The sequence below is a fragment of the Chrysemys picta genome, chromosome 8 (genome assembly GCF_011386835.1).
Source record: "Chrysemys picta bellii isolate R12L10 chromosome 8, ASM1138683v2, whole genome shotgun sequence".
Classification (NCBI taxonomy): domain Eukaryota; kingdom Metazoa; phylum Chordata; order Testudines; family Emydidae; genus Chrysemys; species Chrysemys picta.
This window is the reverse complement of record NC_088798.1, coordinates 3,131,365-3,151,106: the sequence shown is the minus strand read 5'-3', so window position 1 is coordinate 3,151,106 and position 19,742 is coordinate 3,131,365. Positions and strand designations below refer to the sequence as shown.

Below are 19,742 nucleotides of genomic sequence, written 5' to 3'. Positions count from 1 at the left end.
CTGCCTGTTTTTCTTACCTTAAAGATCTTAGGAATGTCACTGAGGATCATTGGTATGGTTGTGGAATGACCTCATGATGGATGTGTCATGTGAGTTCTCTCACCTGAATTGAAAAGGGGCGGGAGTTCTGAATTTTTAAAGACATTTTCCCCATATGTCAATTAGGCCTCGGAGTTAAATAGGTTTGTTTAAAAACAAAGATTTAGAAATTTGACTAACAATTCCTCCCCTGAATTGCTCAGCCTCACTCTCTTGTGATGTCATCATTTCTCCACTCTTCAAAGTCCCCAAGGTAGACAGAGCCTGGATTTCTAACTAAGGCTGTGTCTACACTGCCACTTTCAGCGCTAAAACTTTTGTCGTTCAGGGGTGTGAAAAAACACACACCCCCGAGGACAAAAGTTTTAGTGCTGAAAAGCGCCAGTATAGACAGTGCTTTATCGTTGGGAGCTGCCCTGCCGACGGATAAAGCTACCACCGCTCATTCGGGTTTGTTTGTTTTTTATCGCCGGGAGAGCTCTCCCCCAGCGATAAAGCGTGACTACACTGCCCACGTCACAGCGCTGCCGCGGCCATGCTGTAATGTGGGTAGTGTAGATATACCCCAAGTAGAACTATTTTTTATTGGGACAAAAATCTTTCAAGCCATCTTTATCCAACATCAAAATACAGACCAGGGTACAAGTCCATTTTTTCCCCCTTTGTGGGTCATCTTTAAGTTACCATTCATGCACATTCTCCCTTTTCCCCTTCCTTTCCCTCAGGGACTAATTAAACTAGTTATCTGCCTGCTTCTAGCCTGTTAACGTCAGTGCATTTCAGAACTGTCCTTTTTCACTACAGGGTTTGGTGATACATTTTGCCTGGTCTGCGGCACAAAAACAACCGTATCTCTTGCCTGTGCATGGAAGAGCACATTTTTATCTAGGTTTCTCCTAGGGGTAAAACAGTTCACTAACATTTATTATGCCTTTTTTTTTCTATCCACACAGGGAAGAGAAAAACCTGTTTGGCCACAACCATGTTGCACAATCCAGTTTTAATCATGGTTCTATTTTTTATTGTAGATAGGCTCTTTGCTGTACAGACATAAAGATCCAGTAGACTAGACAGTGGCTTAGGACCTGACTTTAATTTAAGAAGCATGATGCCCTTATTGAGAAACCTGTCGCTATTCTGTATGTAGGCGCAGACAAGGCTTTCAAAGGGTTAGGTGCAGCAGGCATTTGTTTATCTCTGCTTAGAATTAGGACCATGGCTTGTAGCTTGATTTACTGCCTAGAATGAATAGAGCCACTGCGCTCAAGAATTTTGTGAGTTGGTTGCTTGATCCTAATTGTGCTTAATTTTTCACATTGTTGTGTGTTCAGGGCCTATTTTTGTGCTCCTTAGCTATATACTTAATTTGAGAGGGGAAACGTCTGAAGGGAGCTAGCTAGCTTGACCACTTGGATCAAAGGCTGCCAGTGGGAAGCTTTCAACAGCTACGGAGTTTTGACCTTATTTTGGTGGTGGCTGTTACTATGGCAGCTATTAAGATGCAAATAGAAAGAAAGCGAAGGAGGAAAAGTGGAGTTAAAATGCAATTTGGGTAGAAAAAAAGAAGCCTGTGAGGAAATTATTTCTCCCAGGGCATTCATTTCTCACACAAGGTTGGTGTGAGTTTTAGGAATTGGGGAGGGTAAAGCATATGCCAGCATTTGACCAAAAATACCATCTCTGGGAAGAAAAAGAAAAGTTTGCGTCCGAACTGTGCCATTGAGATATTCCTGTGCTTTCAGCTTCAGGGTGTGGGAACAGTTTGTGGATACCACCAAAGTTGTGTTGCATTCCATATTCATTGCAAAGTGAAATCCCCTTCCAACTGGCTTTCCCCCAGCTCTCCTGAGCTCTTTACTCTAGAGCTGGTTTGACCCATATCCATAGAGATTTGTGAGAATGAAGTTTTGCTGTCACCGTTTGCAGTGCTTGGGACAGACTGTTCAAAAAGAAAGTACTCAGACCATTAGGCCAAACTCACCCCTAGTGTATTGCCATTGATTTCAGTAGCATTACTCTAGAGAGAAATTGACATAATAGACATGTGAACATTAGGTATTCCTTTGGGTGGGTGCCCTTTTTAAACCAATACGTGTCCTGAGGCATCCAAGTATTAGGAGTCTGGAGCTGTGTGTGCGTGTAGCCTACATATTTATTACTAACAAAACATGTATGAGAACAGGATACTAGTTGCGAAGTCTTGTCTGAAATCCATAATCCTCTCCTCACCAGCTAATTGCGATATGAGACAAGGAGAGTGATTTATGGTGAAGGAGGAGGAGCTGGCTCAGATGAGCTATTAATTATCATGGATTCTTTGTAGTGCAAATTGAAATAGTTGTAAAGAAAGAGGGAAGAGAAGTACGCATTAGCTCAATGAAGATGGAGTATTGCATGCTGGGACCTGCTGTCTCCACAGTTGGCATCTTCATATTAAAGATATGGATAGTTTCAGGGGCCATGGTTATATGTCTTGAGTCGCATTTTGGTTACTCTGGTTGAAAGGATGAAATAAATGTATGTTGTAGAGCATTAATGCAGGTTCTTAGGCTTGGTGGGTTAATCTCTGCTTATGTTTGTGTTTTGAAGTCCAGGGCAATTTGACCAATCCTCCTTGTTGTCTTAGATTTCATTAAGATAAGACTGTAAAATGGTTGTGTTTGATTTTCTACTTCAGTGGAGCAGCGTGACTTCATTGGAGTGGATGACACAGGAAAGCGGTTGCTCTTCATGGCTAATGAAGCTGACTTGGATGAAGAACTTGTCATTAAGAGATCCCTCCTTCAGAAGTAAGCCCTCTGGGGTCCTTTTAATGGAAATTTAGCTTGGAGTGGGGAAAAATATTGGGGTGGGATTGATGGAGAAAGATGAACTGGGTTAAGGAGAGGAGGGGGAAAGGATTTTCCTGATGCATGATACGTGGCTCCCACAAACAGCAATGAAAGCACAGGGTTATTTTTCAGTGAGGAGTATTTTGCACCTACAACTGGTCGGTGTCCTTGTTCGGCAAGAGCAGAAGGATTATCATGAAAAAGAGCAGGGAAGGAGAAAGGGATGAGTTAAAGAGCCATGTGTTTTTTTTAAGAAAAGCCGGGGGGCTAAATTCAGATGTTGTTCAAATTCAGTAGTTTATATTTGTGATAGATCCGTTGATGTAAATGAAAAATCTGTCTCCTTGATATCCAAGGCGGCCACAGAATTGTTACAACTGGCTCCCGATTGACGTGCTTGCTGTTAGAACTGTGTTCTGTGACTGTGATTATTAGCAAACCAACACTTGTCGTTCTCTGTGGGGCTAGTAAAGAATATTGTAGCTATTGTTATTGGAGGCTTTTCTAGGTGTTTTTTGTCATTGCATTTACAGGTGGCTATGGTATGACAGCTTAGCAGTTGCTGCAACATATGTGATTTTAGTTGACTTATGATTGATTTTACAGATTTTTCTCGCCAGTGGATTTTCACTCCTGTTACCTCACTTAATTTAGCTTCTAGCGTGAGAATTACTCAGTGTCCATCCTGCAGACCTCAGGGATACCCACTCAACTCCATTGCCTTCAGTAGATTTTCACAAGTGCAACTGATTGGAACTTAATAAGTAGTAGTATTGATGATGTACAAGCTGGGATGGCCTTTGCAGTTCTCTCCCTCTTGCCTGTGTTAGTTGTGCAGGCAGAAAAAAGCAGTAAAAACTTACTTTTGTCATTCAGGTCAGCACATGGGATTCTGCAAGTGTGCAGGGAGAAGATCTGCTAAGAGAAGACCATTTGTACATCATATTTTGGAGAAAACCCTATTTTAAGCTTCACAACACTCCCCTTAGGGTAGTTGAGAGTAAATGTGGCGTTTTGCTTCTTGGAATGCACAAATGGCCAAGACCTTGGTTTCACGCCTCACCCTGTATGTGGCACTTGCAACGGTGTTGCATTCTGGAGCACCACACTGAGGCCTGACTGATTCAGAGGGAGGCAGCACCACTTATTGAATCACCAGCACCACTATGTTGTGTTGTCTACACTACTCAGAGTGGCCACCAGTGTTTTGTGTACCCTCGTGCAATGGTTCTCAAATGGGGAGCCTTAGAGATTGCACGGGGAGGTCCTCAAAATGGCAACAATCACACCAACCATAGATAGACTCTGCAGTGAGAAGCAGGCACAACCCTCTCACTGACATCTCTAAGTACGCTGCTCTTTTTCTTAAGGCATTACTAACAGGATATGTTTATATGAGGTACACATATACCTTTGTCCATCAGTTTCTCAGTTGGGAGTCCGTGATTAACGTTGCATTTGAAAAGGGGTCTGTCGACAAAAAAAATTTTGAGAACCGCTTCCATCTTGGGGAAATTGTAAGTCAAACAGTGTAGTGTAGGAAAAGCCTTTTCCTTAAAATTTCCCAGCAGTGCAGTTCCACAGGGATAGCCATTGAAACAGCTCTCTGAGACAAAATGCTGGCAGCCAATGACAAGTTAATCACTGTGTTGTCTAGACCTGCTCTGAAGCTAACTTGCTCAAGACCTGAATTTTTCAAGTCAGAAACAAGCAAAACATTTAAATTACATAACCTTTGAAGCCTCTTTTAAACATCATTGTAAAGGAGGATCTGGAAATTACAGTGGACAAGAAGCTGGCTATGAGTCAGCAGTGTACCCTTCTTGCCAAGAAGGCTAACGGCATATTGGGTGGCATTCGTAGGAGCATCGCCAGCAGATCGAGGGATGTGATTATTCCCCTCTATTCGGCACTGGTGAGGCTACATCTGGAGTACTGTGTCCAGTTTTGGGCCCCCCACTACAAAAAGGATGTGGAGAAATTGGAGAGAGTCCAGCGGAGGGCAGTGAAAATGATTAGGGGGCTGGGGCACATGACTTATGAGGAGAGGCTGAGGGAACTGGGCTTATTTAGTCTGCAAAAGAGAAGAATGAGGGGGGATTTGATAGCAGCCTTCAAGTACCTGAAGGGGGGTTCCAAAGAGGATGGAGCTAAGCTGTTCTTGGTGGTGGCAGATAACAGAACAAGGAGTAATGGTCTTAAGTTGCAGTGGGGGAGGTTTAGGTTGGATATTAGGAAACACTTTTTCACTAGGAGGATGGTGAAGCACTGGAATGGTTATCTAGGGAGGTGATGGAATCTCCATCCTTAGAAGTTTTTAAAGCCCGGCTTGACAAAGCCCTGGGGCTGGGATCATTTAGTTGGTGTTGGTCCTGCTTTGAGCAGGGGGTTGGACTAGATGACCTCCTGAGGTCCCTTCCAACCCTAATCTTCTGTGATTCTATGGAAAGGGTGTGTGCCCAATCTTACTTCCCATTGTAGGTCACCATCCTTCAGCTGGTTTCTGCTCTGTTGATCGCTACTTGTTCTTTGGACTTTCCTCATTTAGTGGAATTACAGCCCGTTGATCTCCTAGTGAGAGAGAAGAATTTCCAGGGCACGTTTGATTCCCCTAGAAAGTGAAACAGATTTCTTTCTATCAATACTTTGAAAAGTTATGGTGGCCTTGTTGCATGATTGTTATACTCCAAAAAAAAATAAAAAACCCTCAATACATGGTCTGCTCTTCATTTCTGGTTTGTGTTTGGGGGGGAGACGAATGGGGGGGAATTTTCTTTTACACTGTCGCACCAGGAGAAGTTGTCAGAACCTCGTTGACTTCCTTGTTTACCCCTGGCAAAAATCTAGATCTGATGCAAGAGCTGGTCAAAGGAACTTTGCTTCCACCTGTCACTGGTGGGAAGCTCCTCTGACAAAAGAGCCAAAGCTGTAGAACAATTATTTAAAACAAAACAAAACATCCCAGAAAATCCTTTGTTCTGAGCTTCCCTGCCTTTTTCTTACCCCTGGATTTCAAGCTCTTTGCTGCTGTAAAAGGGCAGTGGGAAAGGGGGAAATGCAGACTTTCCTGAGTACCTGTTGTGGATTAAATATTCATTTGCTCTTCGCCCAGAGGGGGTCAGCAGTAACTAAATTGCTGCAGAATGAACCTTTTGTGAGGCGAAGGAAAAGTTTACCGAGTGATCTGGTTTTCTCCCTAATATTCTGCTCTTCAGTTTGGCGTAGGATTTCTTTGAAGTAGTATTCACTTTCTGCCAGCTGTGGGCAGCAGCTGTGATTAACAAAGGGAAGCTGTGCCACCTTGTACATCAGACATGTGATTCTGGACATTGCTTCTTCGATTGCAAAAACATCACGCCACATTTTGACAAAGTGTCTTGTTCTCCTGTTGCTGATATACCTAATCTCTCTCGATCAAGGCTTCATATCTACTTCTGAGGGCATTCTGCGCCAAAAAACTAAAAATTCTGCACCAAAATATTTTAAAATTCTGCAAATTTTATTTGTCAAATAAATATGGATGCTCCAGCATGGCATTGGGGAGCACAGGCCACTGGCTGCACAGAGGTGGGAGATCACTGTGCAGCTCCCTGCCATAACAGAGACTCAGTAGTGAGGCTTTACCCAACCCTGACACAGGGCAAGGACCCGGCCTGCCCCAGAAACACCCCAGGGCCCTGCCTCTCCGTGCCAGGTGCACCAGGTGTGGGCAAGCAAGCTCAGCAAGGCAGGATCCAAGTGTGGGGGGGGATCCAGGTGTGGGTTGAGAGGATTCTGTGTGGGGCAATCTGGGTGTGGGAGGCTCAGTGGGGGATCTGGGTCGGGGGGATCTGGATGCCCAGGAGCTTGTTGGAGGGCTCTGGGTGCAACAATAATGGGGCTCTGCAGGGGGGGGGGGGCAGGTGAAGGTGGTTGGGGCTCGGGAAGGGGATAGAACTCAGCCGGGGGGGTCTGGGTGTAGGGAGCACAGTGGAGGGGGTCCAGATGTTGGGGGAGTGGAGCTTAGTCAGGTGGGGATCCAGGTGCAGCTGCTTGGGGCTCAGTGGGGTGGGGATCCAGGGGAGGGTGGTTTATTGGGGTAGTCCAGGTGCAGGGGGAGTGGGGCTCATTGGGGGAGTTCTGAGTGTGGGGGGAGGGTGTGAGGCTCGGCCGGGGGGGTTGGATGCATGGGGGTTGGGCGGATGGGGAAGCAACTCCCTGCACAGTGATCCCTCCCCCTGCAGCTGAGGAGTGATGGGTGCAGGAAGTGGGGGGTGAGGGAGTTTGCAGAGCTTCCTACAGCTGGGGGAGAAATCTGGGGGTGGGTCTGACATGGGCCCCGGATGCCGTGCAGGGGAAGAGGAAGTCCCGTCCTTCCCAGCCCAGCCGGGACTAGCAGCTGAGCCTGGCGCAGGGTAGGAGCCACCAGCCAGGTCTTCCCCAGTCCCACCCCCTGCCCCACAGTGATTTACTTCTCTGCCGGCTGCCCTGGGCACCCGAAACATACTGCTGGGGAGGGTTGCATGACCACTGTGGTGGCTTCCCTTTGCTTCCCCATCAGCCATTTTTCTGTGGGGAAACAAGGAAATCTGCAAGAGACATAAATTCTGCACGTGCGCAGTGGCCCAGAATTCCCCCGGGAGCACATATCGTAACAAACACAGCAGGGTCAGATATCCATGTTCAGCCCCATTTGTAGATATGTAACAAAACATCAGGAGTGGGCAGGTAAGCAAATTTGCTGAGAGCACCTAGAGAGAGCAGTGCTGTTAGGGAAGGAATTTTCAAGGAAGAGATTTCCTGCTTGGGTAATAGGGGCTTATAGAAAATTTATGAATACACTGTGTGGGCCCTTCATTAGGTGAATTGTGGTAAATGGCTGAGAAATGAGGCATAAGAACGAAGGAAATGCCCTGGAGAAACTTCTGAGCCAAGCTGCGGTCCTTTACAGAGAGAAATGAAGGCAGCGTGCTCATCCCTGAAGCCTGAATTCACCAGTTACATCTCTCTGACTTGGGGCTTGGCAGGCCATAAGACTGAGAAAATAATGAGAATTCCATGGACTCCCCCCCCCTTTGAAAGAGGAGGCTGAAGCATTTGTTTTCAAAGTGATTACTAGGGACAGGGAATTGTTTTCTCCACCTTAGACATTTATGGTCACAAGTAAGATAGTAAAAGACACCTGTTGGAGCAGGTCTAAATTTGGAGCATTTCCTTTTAAGATACCATGGGATGTTTCAGGGTGAGTCGTCCCTACTAAACCATCCGTCTTCGTGGGTGTTCCATCTGTGTAAATGCAGGTGTTGTGTTTCTCCTAGAGGATATGCTAATAAATCACCAGGACAATCTCGGCTACTCATTACCTCATGTGCTTCAGACAGAAAAGAATACCTCATCTATAACTGTATGGAGTAATTATGGGAATAACTCTGAAGTAGCACTGCAGACCTGTTTTTAAGATTTTTTTTTTTTTAAATACAAAAAAGCGGGGGTGGGGTAGAGTTGGAGAATTTTTTTCTTCCCTTCCCCCTCACACTGTGAGGATACAAATGAATGAAGTAGCCTCACTTTAAGGATCTGCTAATAGGAAACAGTCAACATGGTGCCAGGTGCCTAATGGGAGTTCAGAAAGAGCATTGGTACATATAATTTCTGTTGTATTGCCCTAAGATCCTGCCGCCTTTCTGCTCATAGACTCACTGTTAGTCACTGGATATCTCTGGTCTGTGCAGCCGTGCTCCAGTCCGAAAGTTATCTTTCTGAACTACTCCATGACGCTTAGTGTTCCTGACTCATCTGCCTTTTATCCTCAAACGTAACGCCATGAGAACGGTGTGTGTGTGAGACATACCCAAACGCAGTGACTCCCGTTGGGTAAAATATTTTACATTAGTTTGTCACTGTTCACATATGTTGGTAAAATTGGAAGGCTTCAGTATTAAAACTTTCTTTAAAAAAGTCTGTCTTCTCTTTGCAAGCAGCGAGGGATTGTAAACCATTGTGGAAAGAGGTTTAATCTTGTGGTTCTGCTCTGAAACGTCACATTTTAAGAACAACGTGCGAGTCTATATTTGTCTTTTCAGGTACTCTAGATTTGTGCAGTTTATAAGGAAGAAGATTTTCTGATTGACGTCTGAAAGTCAAGCTGGGTTCTTTCTGCTCATGCATCACTGGAAAATGAACATGCTCTGATTTGAGTTTAGTTATTACTGATCCTGTTGCTGATGCATGAGCAGAAAAGAACCCTGCTCCCTTTCTCTGGGCTGCAGGGACTCCAGAGTGCGAACAGCAGTCAAAGTGTAGTAACATTCTTGCCAGGGAAGTAAGCAGAACTGACTCCGAATTAAACCAGGGGACTAGGTCTATTGATTTTTAGATACTAACTTTTCAGAGTAAAACCACACTTTAAAAAGCATGGTATGGCTTTAATCATATTGCTTTACAAATGAATATCTTGCTGAATAGTTCAGCAACAGAATATTGGCAGGTTAGCTGCTGTCTCAGCCACTGGTAGGGAATAGACATTCTCAAGGAACTCTTTGTAGCTCTTGCTTGCCTGTTTATAAGTTTCTCAGTTCATTAAGTATAACTGCCATCAGCTAAAAGACATTCATTTTTTCAACAAGGCTGCATTTTTATTATGCTTTTAAACTTTGCTTAACTTTAGTTGCTCTTTGCTGAAAATACATTGGGGATGGATATAGGCTCCAACTTCACACATTGACATACTTTTGAATTACCTTTTTATGGTTCTTAAATAGATACTGGAGCCAAATAAAAATAATGGGGAAAGATGTCATTTTTCTCTTCTGTGTTCTTTTATTTTGCGCTTGTACAGCAAACACATGTATATTCCGAAAGCCATGTACTGAGTGTTGAGCTCGATGTTTTGGGGAATACATTGACATTAATGATTGGTATGGATGTTGGTATGTTTTGCTATTCAGGCATGGGGGAGAGGAAAAGATTGAGAGGAATATAGAACATGCCCTTCCTTTATTTCTGGAAAAAGGAGCATGCCCGCTTCCAGGTAGTGAATTACGAACCAATAAAAATAGTGTTCTGGGACGTAAGAATCAAATCTAGAAATATTTGCAAGACCGTTTATTGAATGTAGCTAGAAAAAAGTTTGGAGATGTGTGACGGGTTGGATCACAGAAACCCCCTTGGGAACTGCCACCCGATGTGCAAAGACTACCTCTGTCCCACGGGTTTAAATAGACTCTCTCTTGTGGGTGGAGACCCCCCCTCCTCCCTCCTATGCAAAGTCCAGCTCCATGATGGAGTTCTGGAGTCACCTGGGCAAGTCACATGTCCCTGCATGACTCAGTCTTTACAGGCCGAAGCCATTGTCTACATGGTATCTTGCATGTCTCCAGGAAGACTTCTTATGTGGATTGGAGCATTCCAAGATGCATTGTTCTGTCATTTGTCCATGTAATGCTGGTTAGGGCTTGGTTTTAGACCAGCGCTTGTCCTGAGAGTCTGTTTTATTATTCAGACTTTCCAGAAGAGGAAGAAATTGTGTTGCTTGGACATCTTAGAAGGCATGTGCCTGGTGATACAATATTTTGTGTGAACGTATCCCTTTAGACGATACATACACTAATTCCTATCACTACCCTACCAGAGGCCTGGATCTTGAAAACTTGATCAATATTTTGTTTGTTTTAAAGAGACCTTTTGATATCTTAAAATATTCAGCACCGTGTCTGGGGTCTTTAGTAATGGAACGAGTTAGTGTATTTCATGGGGTCAGTGGGAAGCATGCCCATCTTTGTTGGCTGTTTTTATGGTATGTTAACTCTAATCAAACCAGCTGTTCCTATGAATACTTTGAGAAAAGACACAGCACTATTAATCTGAGGTGTGATTATTGCTAGTTGAAAACTTTTCTCTTTGGGCTTCTATTTTGATGCACAGAGTATATTTGGTGATGTGTAGCAGAGCAGGGATCTCAGCTTGTGGACTACGTTCCTGAAATAACCAGTAGGTAACAGAGGCACAAATGCGTTATTGTGCTGTTGGGATGGACATCAAAGGTCAGAGGAGTTATCTATGCCTGTTTGAATGTTGTCAGATTCTCCTCTGCCACATGTTAGACATGTGTTACTCATCAGTGAATTATGGAACTCCATGACGCAAAGCAAGCAGGAATGCAGGGGAGGAAAAAAATCACCTCGTTTAAAGCAAAGCAAGGGTGAAATGAGGCATATAAAATTCTATAAAAGTTAAAAGGTTCAATTCTGCTTGGAGCTGAGCTTCTGACTCCCAACGCTGTCCAGAATTCATGCTTATAGTTGTTTTACTATTCTGTACTTTTTTTTTTAATTCCTTAATGTCATCCCTAACAGAAGGGTTTTCAGCTGGCAGGATGGAAATACCAGTGGAATTCTTGCAAAGCACCATTCATCGATCTCACACAAGAAACCTCGACCTTAAAGAACTCTTTCTTAAGCATAGTCATTCAGATCTCAAATAGACTGTAACGCAGGGGTACAGAACAGTGGTCTCATGTTAAAATTAGCAAACATTTGATTGAACAAACTGTTGTTACATAATCCTTCAAGTGCCAATTTGTTACATCTACTGTGTGGTCTCCAAAGTGGGGTGTGCACACCCCAGGGGGTGTGCAAAAGGATCCTTGGGGGTGCGCGGCAGGAGGAGCGTTTTTTTGGTTGGGTTTTTTTTGTTTTCTTTTGTGTGCTTCGTTTTCAGTTCGGGCGGGAGTCCGAGCGCCCTTTTTTTTTTTTTTTGCTTCGGCAAAAATGGTAGAGCCGGCACAGCAGGGGGTGCGTGCTCAACATTTTTTTACTGATGGGGTGCGCGATCAAAAAATTTTAGAGACCACTGCTCTAGATTGTGAATGATTTGTTCTTAGTGCTAAACACAGATCATAAAAATTGATAATGGAAAGGGTCAGAATACACAATTAGCTCGTGTAAAGTTAGATATATGTGCCTGAGACCCTTGCAAAGTGAGCATTCTGTTTTACTTACAGTAATGATATATCTTTTTAAATGATTCCACTCAGGCTAAAATTCTCCATTCCCTGTTGAACAGCCATTGTGCGACTCTCCCAAAACAGAATTATGCTGGAATTATACAGGAAATGAAGAGCATAACAGATTTTCTTTTCTCTTGCTAAGACGTGCTTCCCGTGAGTTCTTCCAGTGGATGGAATAAATAACACAGAACTTTTTCTAAAGACAGTATGTCCTTTGCATGTCTGTCTCATCCAGAAAATTCCTCGCACATTCCCTGGCTTTAGATACTTCCCCTCTCTAATTCATCTTGATGCTGCTAGGAAGCTTAAATGGAGGTTCCTTTTTAGGTAGCAAATTCCCTTCTTAAATGGTCCAGGAGATCTCTTTTAGATACAAGGCTCTCCTTCCAGTGGCTCAATCTGATGTACTTTACTGTATTGTGCCCTTCCCTACCTGGGATTCAAGAGATGATCACAAACTGGATCTCCTAAATGGCTATTTTGCATTTTAAACATAATTTACATATGTTGAAACCTTGGGCAATAATATCTAGCAGTATTTTGCTGACTGGTCATCTTGAAATCCTTTCATCGGGAAAAAACCCAAGTCCTTAAATTGAGATCAGTGGGAGCTGGTGGGTAGTTGCCACTTCTGAAAATCTGGCCACTTTATTTAGTTGCCTAAATAAGCATTTAGGAGCCTAACCTTCTTAGGCTCTCATATTTAAAACTTTGGCTGATGGATCTTAATTAATTCCAAAGGTTGGATACAAACCAGTAAAAAGCAAGGGAGATTCTAAGTTACAGTTGAATTTATCCTCTTGTTTCCTGTATATAATTCTTTGAGCAGCTGGTGACTTTACAAAGGCGTGAAGGACTGTCTTTCAGACTTCCCTTTGAATTTCCTTGCCTTACTAGCCCCAAGTCATAGCATTAGATATCATTTTGGAGACCTTAAGTATTTGCCTCACATGTTCTTAACTTCTCTCCTCCTCATATCAGTAGTGACTACGGGGCTCTGGGAGCGAGGGTGAAGGAGTCCAGGGCAGAGGTAGTGTTCTCATCTATCCTCCTGGTTGAGGATAAGGGCCCAGGTGGGGACACGCACATTCTGGAGATTAATGCATGGCAGCGCAGATGGTATCAGTGGGAGGGTTTTGGCTCCCTCAACCCTGGGATGCTGTTCTGGGAAGGAGGACTGCTGGGAAAAGATGGGATGTACTGACCAAGAAAGGGAAGAGCATCTTTTGATAACTCACCAACCTAATGAGGAGGGTCAGGCAACAAAAGCTCACTGGAAGGCATAAAAAAAGGGTGATCTTAACAGAGGGCTAGATGTTACTGGAGACATGGAAAATTACAATAGTGCCATAGGAGCAAAAAAAGGAAAAACCGTGGGACAATCTGCTTAGCATCTTAGATGTCTCTACACAAATGCAATGAGTCTGGGGAATAAACAGGAAGAACTGAGAGTATTAATATACAAGCTAAATTATGACTTTATTGACATCAATTATGACTTGGTGGGATAAATGGTGGCAGGAATAAATGGAATAAATTAAACATATTCATTCATTATGATCTGGAAAAAGGTTAAACAGTGAAGTGGTAAAGTGCGGGATATGATGGGGGTTTATGAAATCATGAATGGTGTGGAAAAAGTGAATAGGGAAGTGTTATTTAACTTTTCACACAATGCAAAAATGGGTCACCTGATGAAATTAGTAGGCTGCAGGTTTATACAACAAGAGGAAGTACTTTTTCACACAGTACACAACTAACCTTTGAAACTCATTGTCATGGGATGGTGTGATGGCCAAAAGTATAACAGGGTTCAAAGAAGAACTGGAAAAGTTCATGAAGGATTGATCCATCAGTGGCCAACATGATCAGGGATGTAACCCCATGCTCAGTGTGACCCTAAACCTCGGACTTTCTAAAGCTGGGAGTGGAAGGTAGGAGTGGATCACTCCATGATTACCCTGTTCTGTGCACTCTCCCTGAAGCTCTGGTATGAGTCACTGTTGGGGATAGGATACTGGGCAAGATGGGCCATGGCCTGACCCAGTATCGCAGCTCCTAAGTTCTTATGTCCCCGTGTAATGAGAAGGGCAAACATAGTACCTCTCTTTTAAAAGGGAACAAAGAAGACCTGGGAATTTATAAACCAGGCAGCCTAACTTCAATACCTAGAGAGATACTGGAACAAACTATTAAACAATCAGTTTGTAAACACCTAAAGGATAATGGGGTGGTAAGTAATAGCCAATGTGGATTTGTCATGAACAGATCATGCCAAAACAACCTCATTTTCTCCTTTGACAAGGTTACTGGCCTAATGGATAAGAGGGAAACAGTAGATGTGATAATCTTGATTTAAGAAAGGCCTTTGACAGTCCCACATGATTTTCTCATAAGCAAACTAAGGAAATGTAGTCTAGGTGAAATTACTATAAGGTGGGTGCATAACTGGTTGAAAGACCGTACTCAGAGTAGTAATCAAGGTTCACTGTCAAACTGGGAGGATGTATATAGTGAGGCCCTGCAGGGTTCAGTCCTGGGTCTGGTACTAGTCAGTATTTTCAGTAATGACTTGAGTAATGGAGTGGAGAGAGTGCTTATAAAATTTGCAGATGATACCAAGCTGCAAGCCCTTTGGAGGACAGGATTAGAATTCAAAGTGACTTTGATAAATTGGAAAATTGGTTGGAAATCAATCAGATGAAATTCAATAAAGACCAGTGCAAAATACAACACTTAGGAAGGAAAATTCAAATGCACAAATACAGCAGTACTGTTGGAAAGGATCTGGGGATTATAGTGAATCTCAAATTGAATAGGAGTCAATAATGTGATGCAATTCCGAAAAAAGCTAATATCTTTTAGGGATATATTAACAGGAGCGTCACATGTAGGACATGGGAGGTAATTGCTCCGCTCTGCTCAGCACTGGTGAGGCCTCAGCAGGAGTATTGTGTCCAGTTTTGGGCATAACACTTTAAGAAAGATGTGTATGAATTGGAAAGAGTGCAGAGGAGAGCAACAAAAATGAAAAAAATATTTGGAAAACCTGACCGCTGAGGAAAGGTTAAAACAACTGGGCATGGTTAGTCTTGCCAAGGAAGATGGACGGGGGGAAGGGAAAAGGGGGGGGACAGGACCTGATAAGTGTTCAAATACGCTAAGGGCTGTTATAAAGAGGATGGTGATCAGCGGTTCTCCATGTCTATTGAAGGTAGGACAAGAGGTAATGGGCTTAATCTGCTTCTAACTCTCAGGATCATTAAGCTCTGGAACAGGCTTCCAAGGGAAGTTGTGAAATCCCCATCATTGGAGGTTTTTAAGACCAGGTTAGACAAACATCTGCCAGGGATGATTTAGGTTTATTTGGTCCTGTCTCAGCCCAGAGGCCTGGATTAGATAACCTCTTAATGTCCCTTCCAGCCCTACGTTTTTATGATTCGATTTCTATTATATGTATTAGTCATTCCTAATGTATTAATGCAGCATTCATAGAACTGGATTTTTGTCTTTTGTCAAATGAACTATAGCGTTGCTGAAAATATTTCTGAACTTCCCACTTTTGTGATTTTGAGTCTCAGCCAGGTAGAACAGTAATAACAGAACCAAGGCCAGCAGTGCTATAAATTTCAACTAGACTATAGAAAAAAATGCTGATTTCTGTTTGTACTGTTATTAAAGATATTTATGCAGGGCAGGTCTTTCAGCAAGTGTGATTATTTTCAGAGGGGCTCTATTTCCATTCATGCAATAGAATGTGTTAGGGATGTGTGCTGAGAACGGCACCTGAGGGGCAGGCACCAGACAGAATGGATAAAACCCCCTGTGAATGAGACTTCTCCAAGCTTCTGCTCTTTCTGTCCATCTTTGCTTCTAAGAGCACTTGAAAAATATTGTTCCTCAGGTAGGTTTCCTTCCTAGGTCCCTGGTTTAGCATTTGAATGAGTGCCACTTTCCCAGACCAAACGGCTATTATAGATTTAAGCTTTTCACATAGGAAAGTATGTGAGCACATATTTAGCAGCACCCAGACGCTATTGAAAGAATAATGGACTCTTCCCACATTCAACTCCATTCTTCATATCCACACTGCCAGAACTCTGGAGCCACCGGTGTGTCAAATAATTTTATTTCCCTGCTTACGTTCTGTTTCTTCCTCCTTTCCCCTTCCCAAACATAAAATCCTTCTCGAGTGATTGATTTATAGAAGTTAGATTCCTTGTAGATCAGCGCACATTTAACAGCAAAGACCAGTTACATCTGTTTATTGAGGGCACAGCTCCATGAGCCCAATTACTACTTTCTGGTATGTTTTTGATACTTTTCCACTTCAGAAATAGCATATATCTAAAGTCTAACGACTATATCGTTTGCATTTGTTTTTTTTCAGCTATAAATGCATAAGCCCCGAGAATGTAGCTGGAGAATGTAGTTTACAAAAGGGCATACTGTATGGAGACAGAGACCTGAAAAGTTTGGACTCTGACAAGTCTCACTGTAGCATTAGACTTTATCTAGCTGAAAAAGGGGAAGGCAAGTAAACTGTTATGCCGGCTGTGAGCTCTAGCATACAGAGAACCTGAAGCCTAGTGGTACTTGGGAATAGAACTGAGCTCTTAATCTCTTTTTAAACTCTGACATTGCAGGAAGGTTGTCTGGTCTTACTCAAAACATCAACTTCAGAGTGCTCTATTCGTTCCTTTGAGGAGAAATACATGAGTTAATTTGTTGGTTTACTATAGACAGTCACTGGGATGAAAGCTTCTATCTTTTCTGCTTCCCCTGGGATTCCCTTCTGTGTATGTGCTCTGGTTCCTGAACAGGTAATGACAGGTTTCAGAGTAGCAGCCGTGTTAGTCTGTATCCGCAAAAAGAAGAACAGGAGTACTTGTGGCACCTTAGAGACTAACAAATTTATTAGAGCATAGGCTTTCGTGGGCTACAACCCACTTCTTCGGATGCATACATATGAAGTGGGCTGTAGTCCACGAAAGCTTATGCTCTAATAAATTTGTTAGTCTCTAAGGTGCCACAAGTACTCCTGTTCTTCTTTGAACAGGTAATAATAATTGCCTACCTCATTAGAGTGTCAAGACTTAATTCATATTATTTATGTAAGCTCCTTACATGCAAAATTCTATATAACAGTAGTCCCCAGACTGTGGGGCGTCTCCCTAGAGAGGTGCGAGGGGCACATGGTGGGGCCCGAGGGGGGGGTAGGGAGGAAGCGCCACCCAGCTCCGCTCCCCAGCTGCAGTTCCACTCTGACCTCCACCACCGGTCCCAGTCATAGCCCTGCTCCGCCCCCTGCTTCATTCCCTTTCTGTCTCCAGGCCAGCTCTGCCTCTAGCTTCAGCTCCTCTCCTATCCCCCCTCAGCCCAAGCTCTGCTCTTGAGGAAGCTTTGGCTGTGTAGTAATGGGGTGTGGGGGGTGTGGATAGATTCCATTACTGGGAAGGGGGCAGGGGGCGACAGGAAAAGTTTGGGCACCACTGCTATACAAGTAAAAAGTAGTAGTATTACAGACGTGCTGCTTTTTAGAATCCAAATAATTACTGTTCAAACATAACCAACAACATTTTTTAAGGGGACCTATGCTCCTTGGGGTGGGGGCTGGCTTTTCATTGTACAGCCTTGGGTTGGGCCTCCAGATGCTACTACGGTAGAAATGTTAAATAATAACAAAAACCTATCGTTTCTCTCGCTTTCGCTAGTTTACTTTCAATATGAAATGAATTATCCAGAGATTGAGTTCATTAGCAACATTCTCTGTCAACGCTTCTTCTCCTGCACGTTTCTTCTAACCAGTGTTTTTAAAAACCTGCCAACAGTTCCCCTATACCTAGTCTTGTTTTTTATTCTCTTTTGCCCAGTTCATTTGGGCTGCTGTTTGGGCTTCTTGCATGTCTTATTAATGAATATTTTATGTATGAAATGACAGACTAGAAACAAAACAAGAGGCGATATGATTGCTTTGCTAAGTAATGACCTCATGAAAGGTCAGTTTCATAAGTGAAGATATAACAAATACATCATAGGTCAAGAATGCTATAAACGGAAGAAACCCCGGGCTGGGGCTGGGGGTAGAACTGAGAATAACATGAGGGAAGGAGGTCCACGTTGGTGGCTTCTTTTATCCTTAGATTCTAAGGCCAGAAGAGGACCATTATTATTCAGTCTAACCTTCTGCATGACACAGGCCATAGAACTTCATCCAGTAACTCCTGCTGCAAGGTCAGTCCCTAGTGGTTGAACTAGTGTATGTTTCAGAAAGGCATCTGTCTTGCTTTAAAGACTGTGAGTGATGGAGAATCCACCACACACCTTGATAAGATGTTTGGATAATTACCCTTGCTTTTTTCTAGTTTGAATTTTTCTAATTTCAACTTCCAGTCATTGAATCTTATGCTTTTTACGGTTAGACCGAAGAGCCCTGTAGTATCAGACCTGGTCCTGTGTAGTACTTGTAAACTGTGATCAAGTCACTGTTTAAGTTTCTCTTTGGTATGTCTACACTACACTGCACTGCAGAGTACCGGGGTGTGAATTGCAGAGTGCACCAAAGTGCTGCACGCCAACTGCCTTGTGTGATGCTGGTGACATGAACTAAAAGGTACCTGGTTCACATTAACACAGTCCTCTTTCAAACAGGGGTACCTTACTGTGAGCTGGGTACTTGTTAGTTGGCGCCAGCAATGCACTCTGCAGTTGTCAGCCCCACAGTATGCGCTGCAATGCAGTGCAGACAGCAAAGCGACACAGATTGAGCTCCTTAAGTTTCTCATTGTAACCGGTGGAGGCATCATAGAAAAGGAGAGTTTTCATGGGGACAACGAGGTAGCTTTGCAGATAATAGTAACATGGTTATGTGGTTCCATAGACTAGCTGTTCTAGCTTCTTAGCTGAATGCGCTTCTGGTTTCTGCGTCAGTCAGTAACAGGTGGGTTTTATAAATCACAGAAGTGGGCTATTGCTGTTGTATTTCTATCTTCTTGTAAGGAATCATTCATACTTGATTATCTCATGGCACTCTAGAGCTTGTTACCTCCCTTTACTGGAGAGGGCTTTTCTTGTTCTGTCTTATGTAAATGTGACTACTGTGATTATGGAGCAGGAAGGATGGGGAATGCTGTGCTAGGTAAGCAGAATCTCTTAGAGCTACATTCTGGGTATAGCTAGAAGTGTGCTCCATTTGGAAAGGGTGGCAACTGCCTCTTTCTTGAACTTTATTCCACGCTCAGAACATTCTCTAAATACTGCAGGTTTATGGGCACACAGCTGTTCTTAGTAAGACGACTGACTCTTCACAACTTTTTATAGTGCAGGACGTCCTTTCATGCCAAGCGAGAGCCTTAGGGGAGACCTTAGTTCTGTTCCAGGTCTTGTAAGTTCTCGGCCCTTCTCAGTGTCTTTGCTTTCTTGGTGCAGATGTGGAGAACGGCAAGGATTTGTGCCACTCAGAGAGAAGGATCTGATCAAAAGAATACATTCTTGCCAGATGACGGTCAAAATAAACCACAGAATACTAGAAATTAGAGATGGGGAAGGACGTGTTAGATCAGCTAAACGCTAAAGCATCTCCCTGCCAACCTAGACTTGTTCTCTCCTCAGAAACTGCAGCAGCACGGAGCAGTTATTCCTCAGAAAGCTGGGCTTTTTGTTACTCCTCACTTCAGTTCTTCCAAAGCTTTTATCAGGACAGCGTTGAGTGAATCACATCTGGCCATCTTCTCACCTTTACAGTGGTGAAGGTCCAAGGTCAGTTTGCAAATTAGTTTATCCGTTTCCTGATTTCCTCCCCCTCACTCAATTTATGATGTTATCGTTAAATATTCATATTACAGTAGTACCTAGGAGCCCCACTTGTGGACCAGGACCCCATTGTT

General features: G+C 43.4%; 1 protein-coding gene across 2 annotated transcripts in view; it reads left to right on the top strand.

The window, feature by feature from the left end:
* Positions 1–19,742, top strand: part of EIF2B3 (eukaryotic translation initiation factor 2B subunit gamma) — a 138,482-nt gene that overhangs the window by 31,421 nt on the left and 87,319 nt on the right. For both annotated transcript variants that reach the window (XM_008166725.3, XM_008166726.4), the window contains exon 5: positions 2,717–2,828. In XM_008166725.3, coding sequence (XP_008164947.2) covers positions 2,717–2,828 — 112 coding nt within the window. The remainder of the gene's footprint in view (positions 1–2,716; positions 2,829–19,742) is intronic.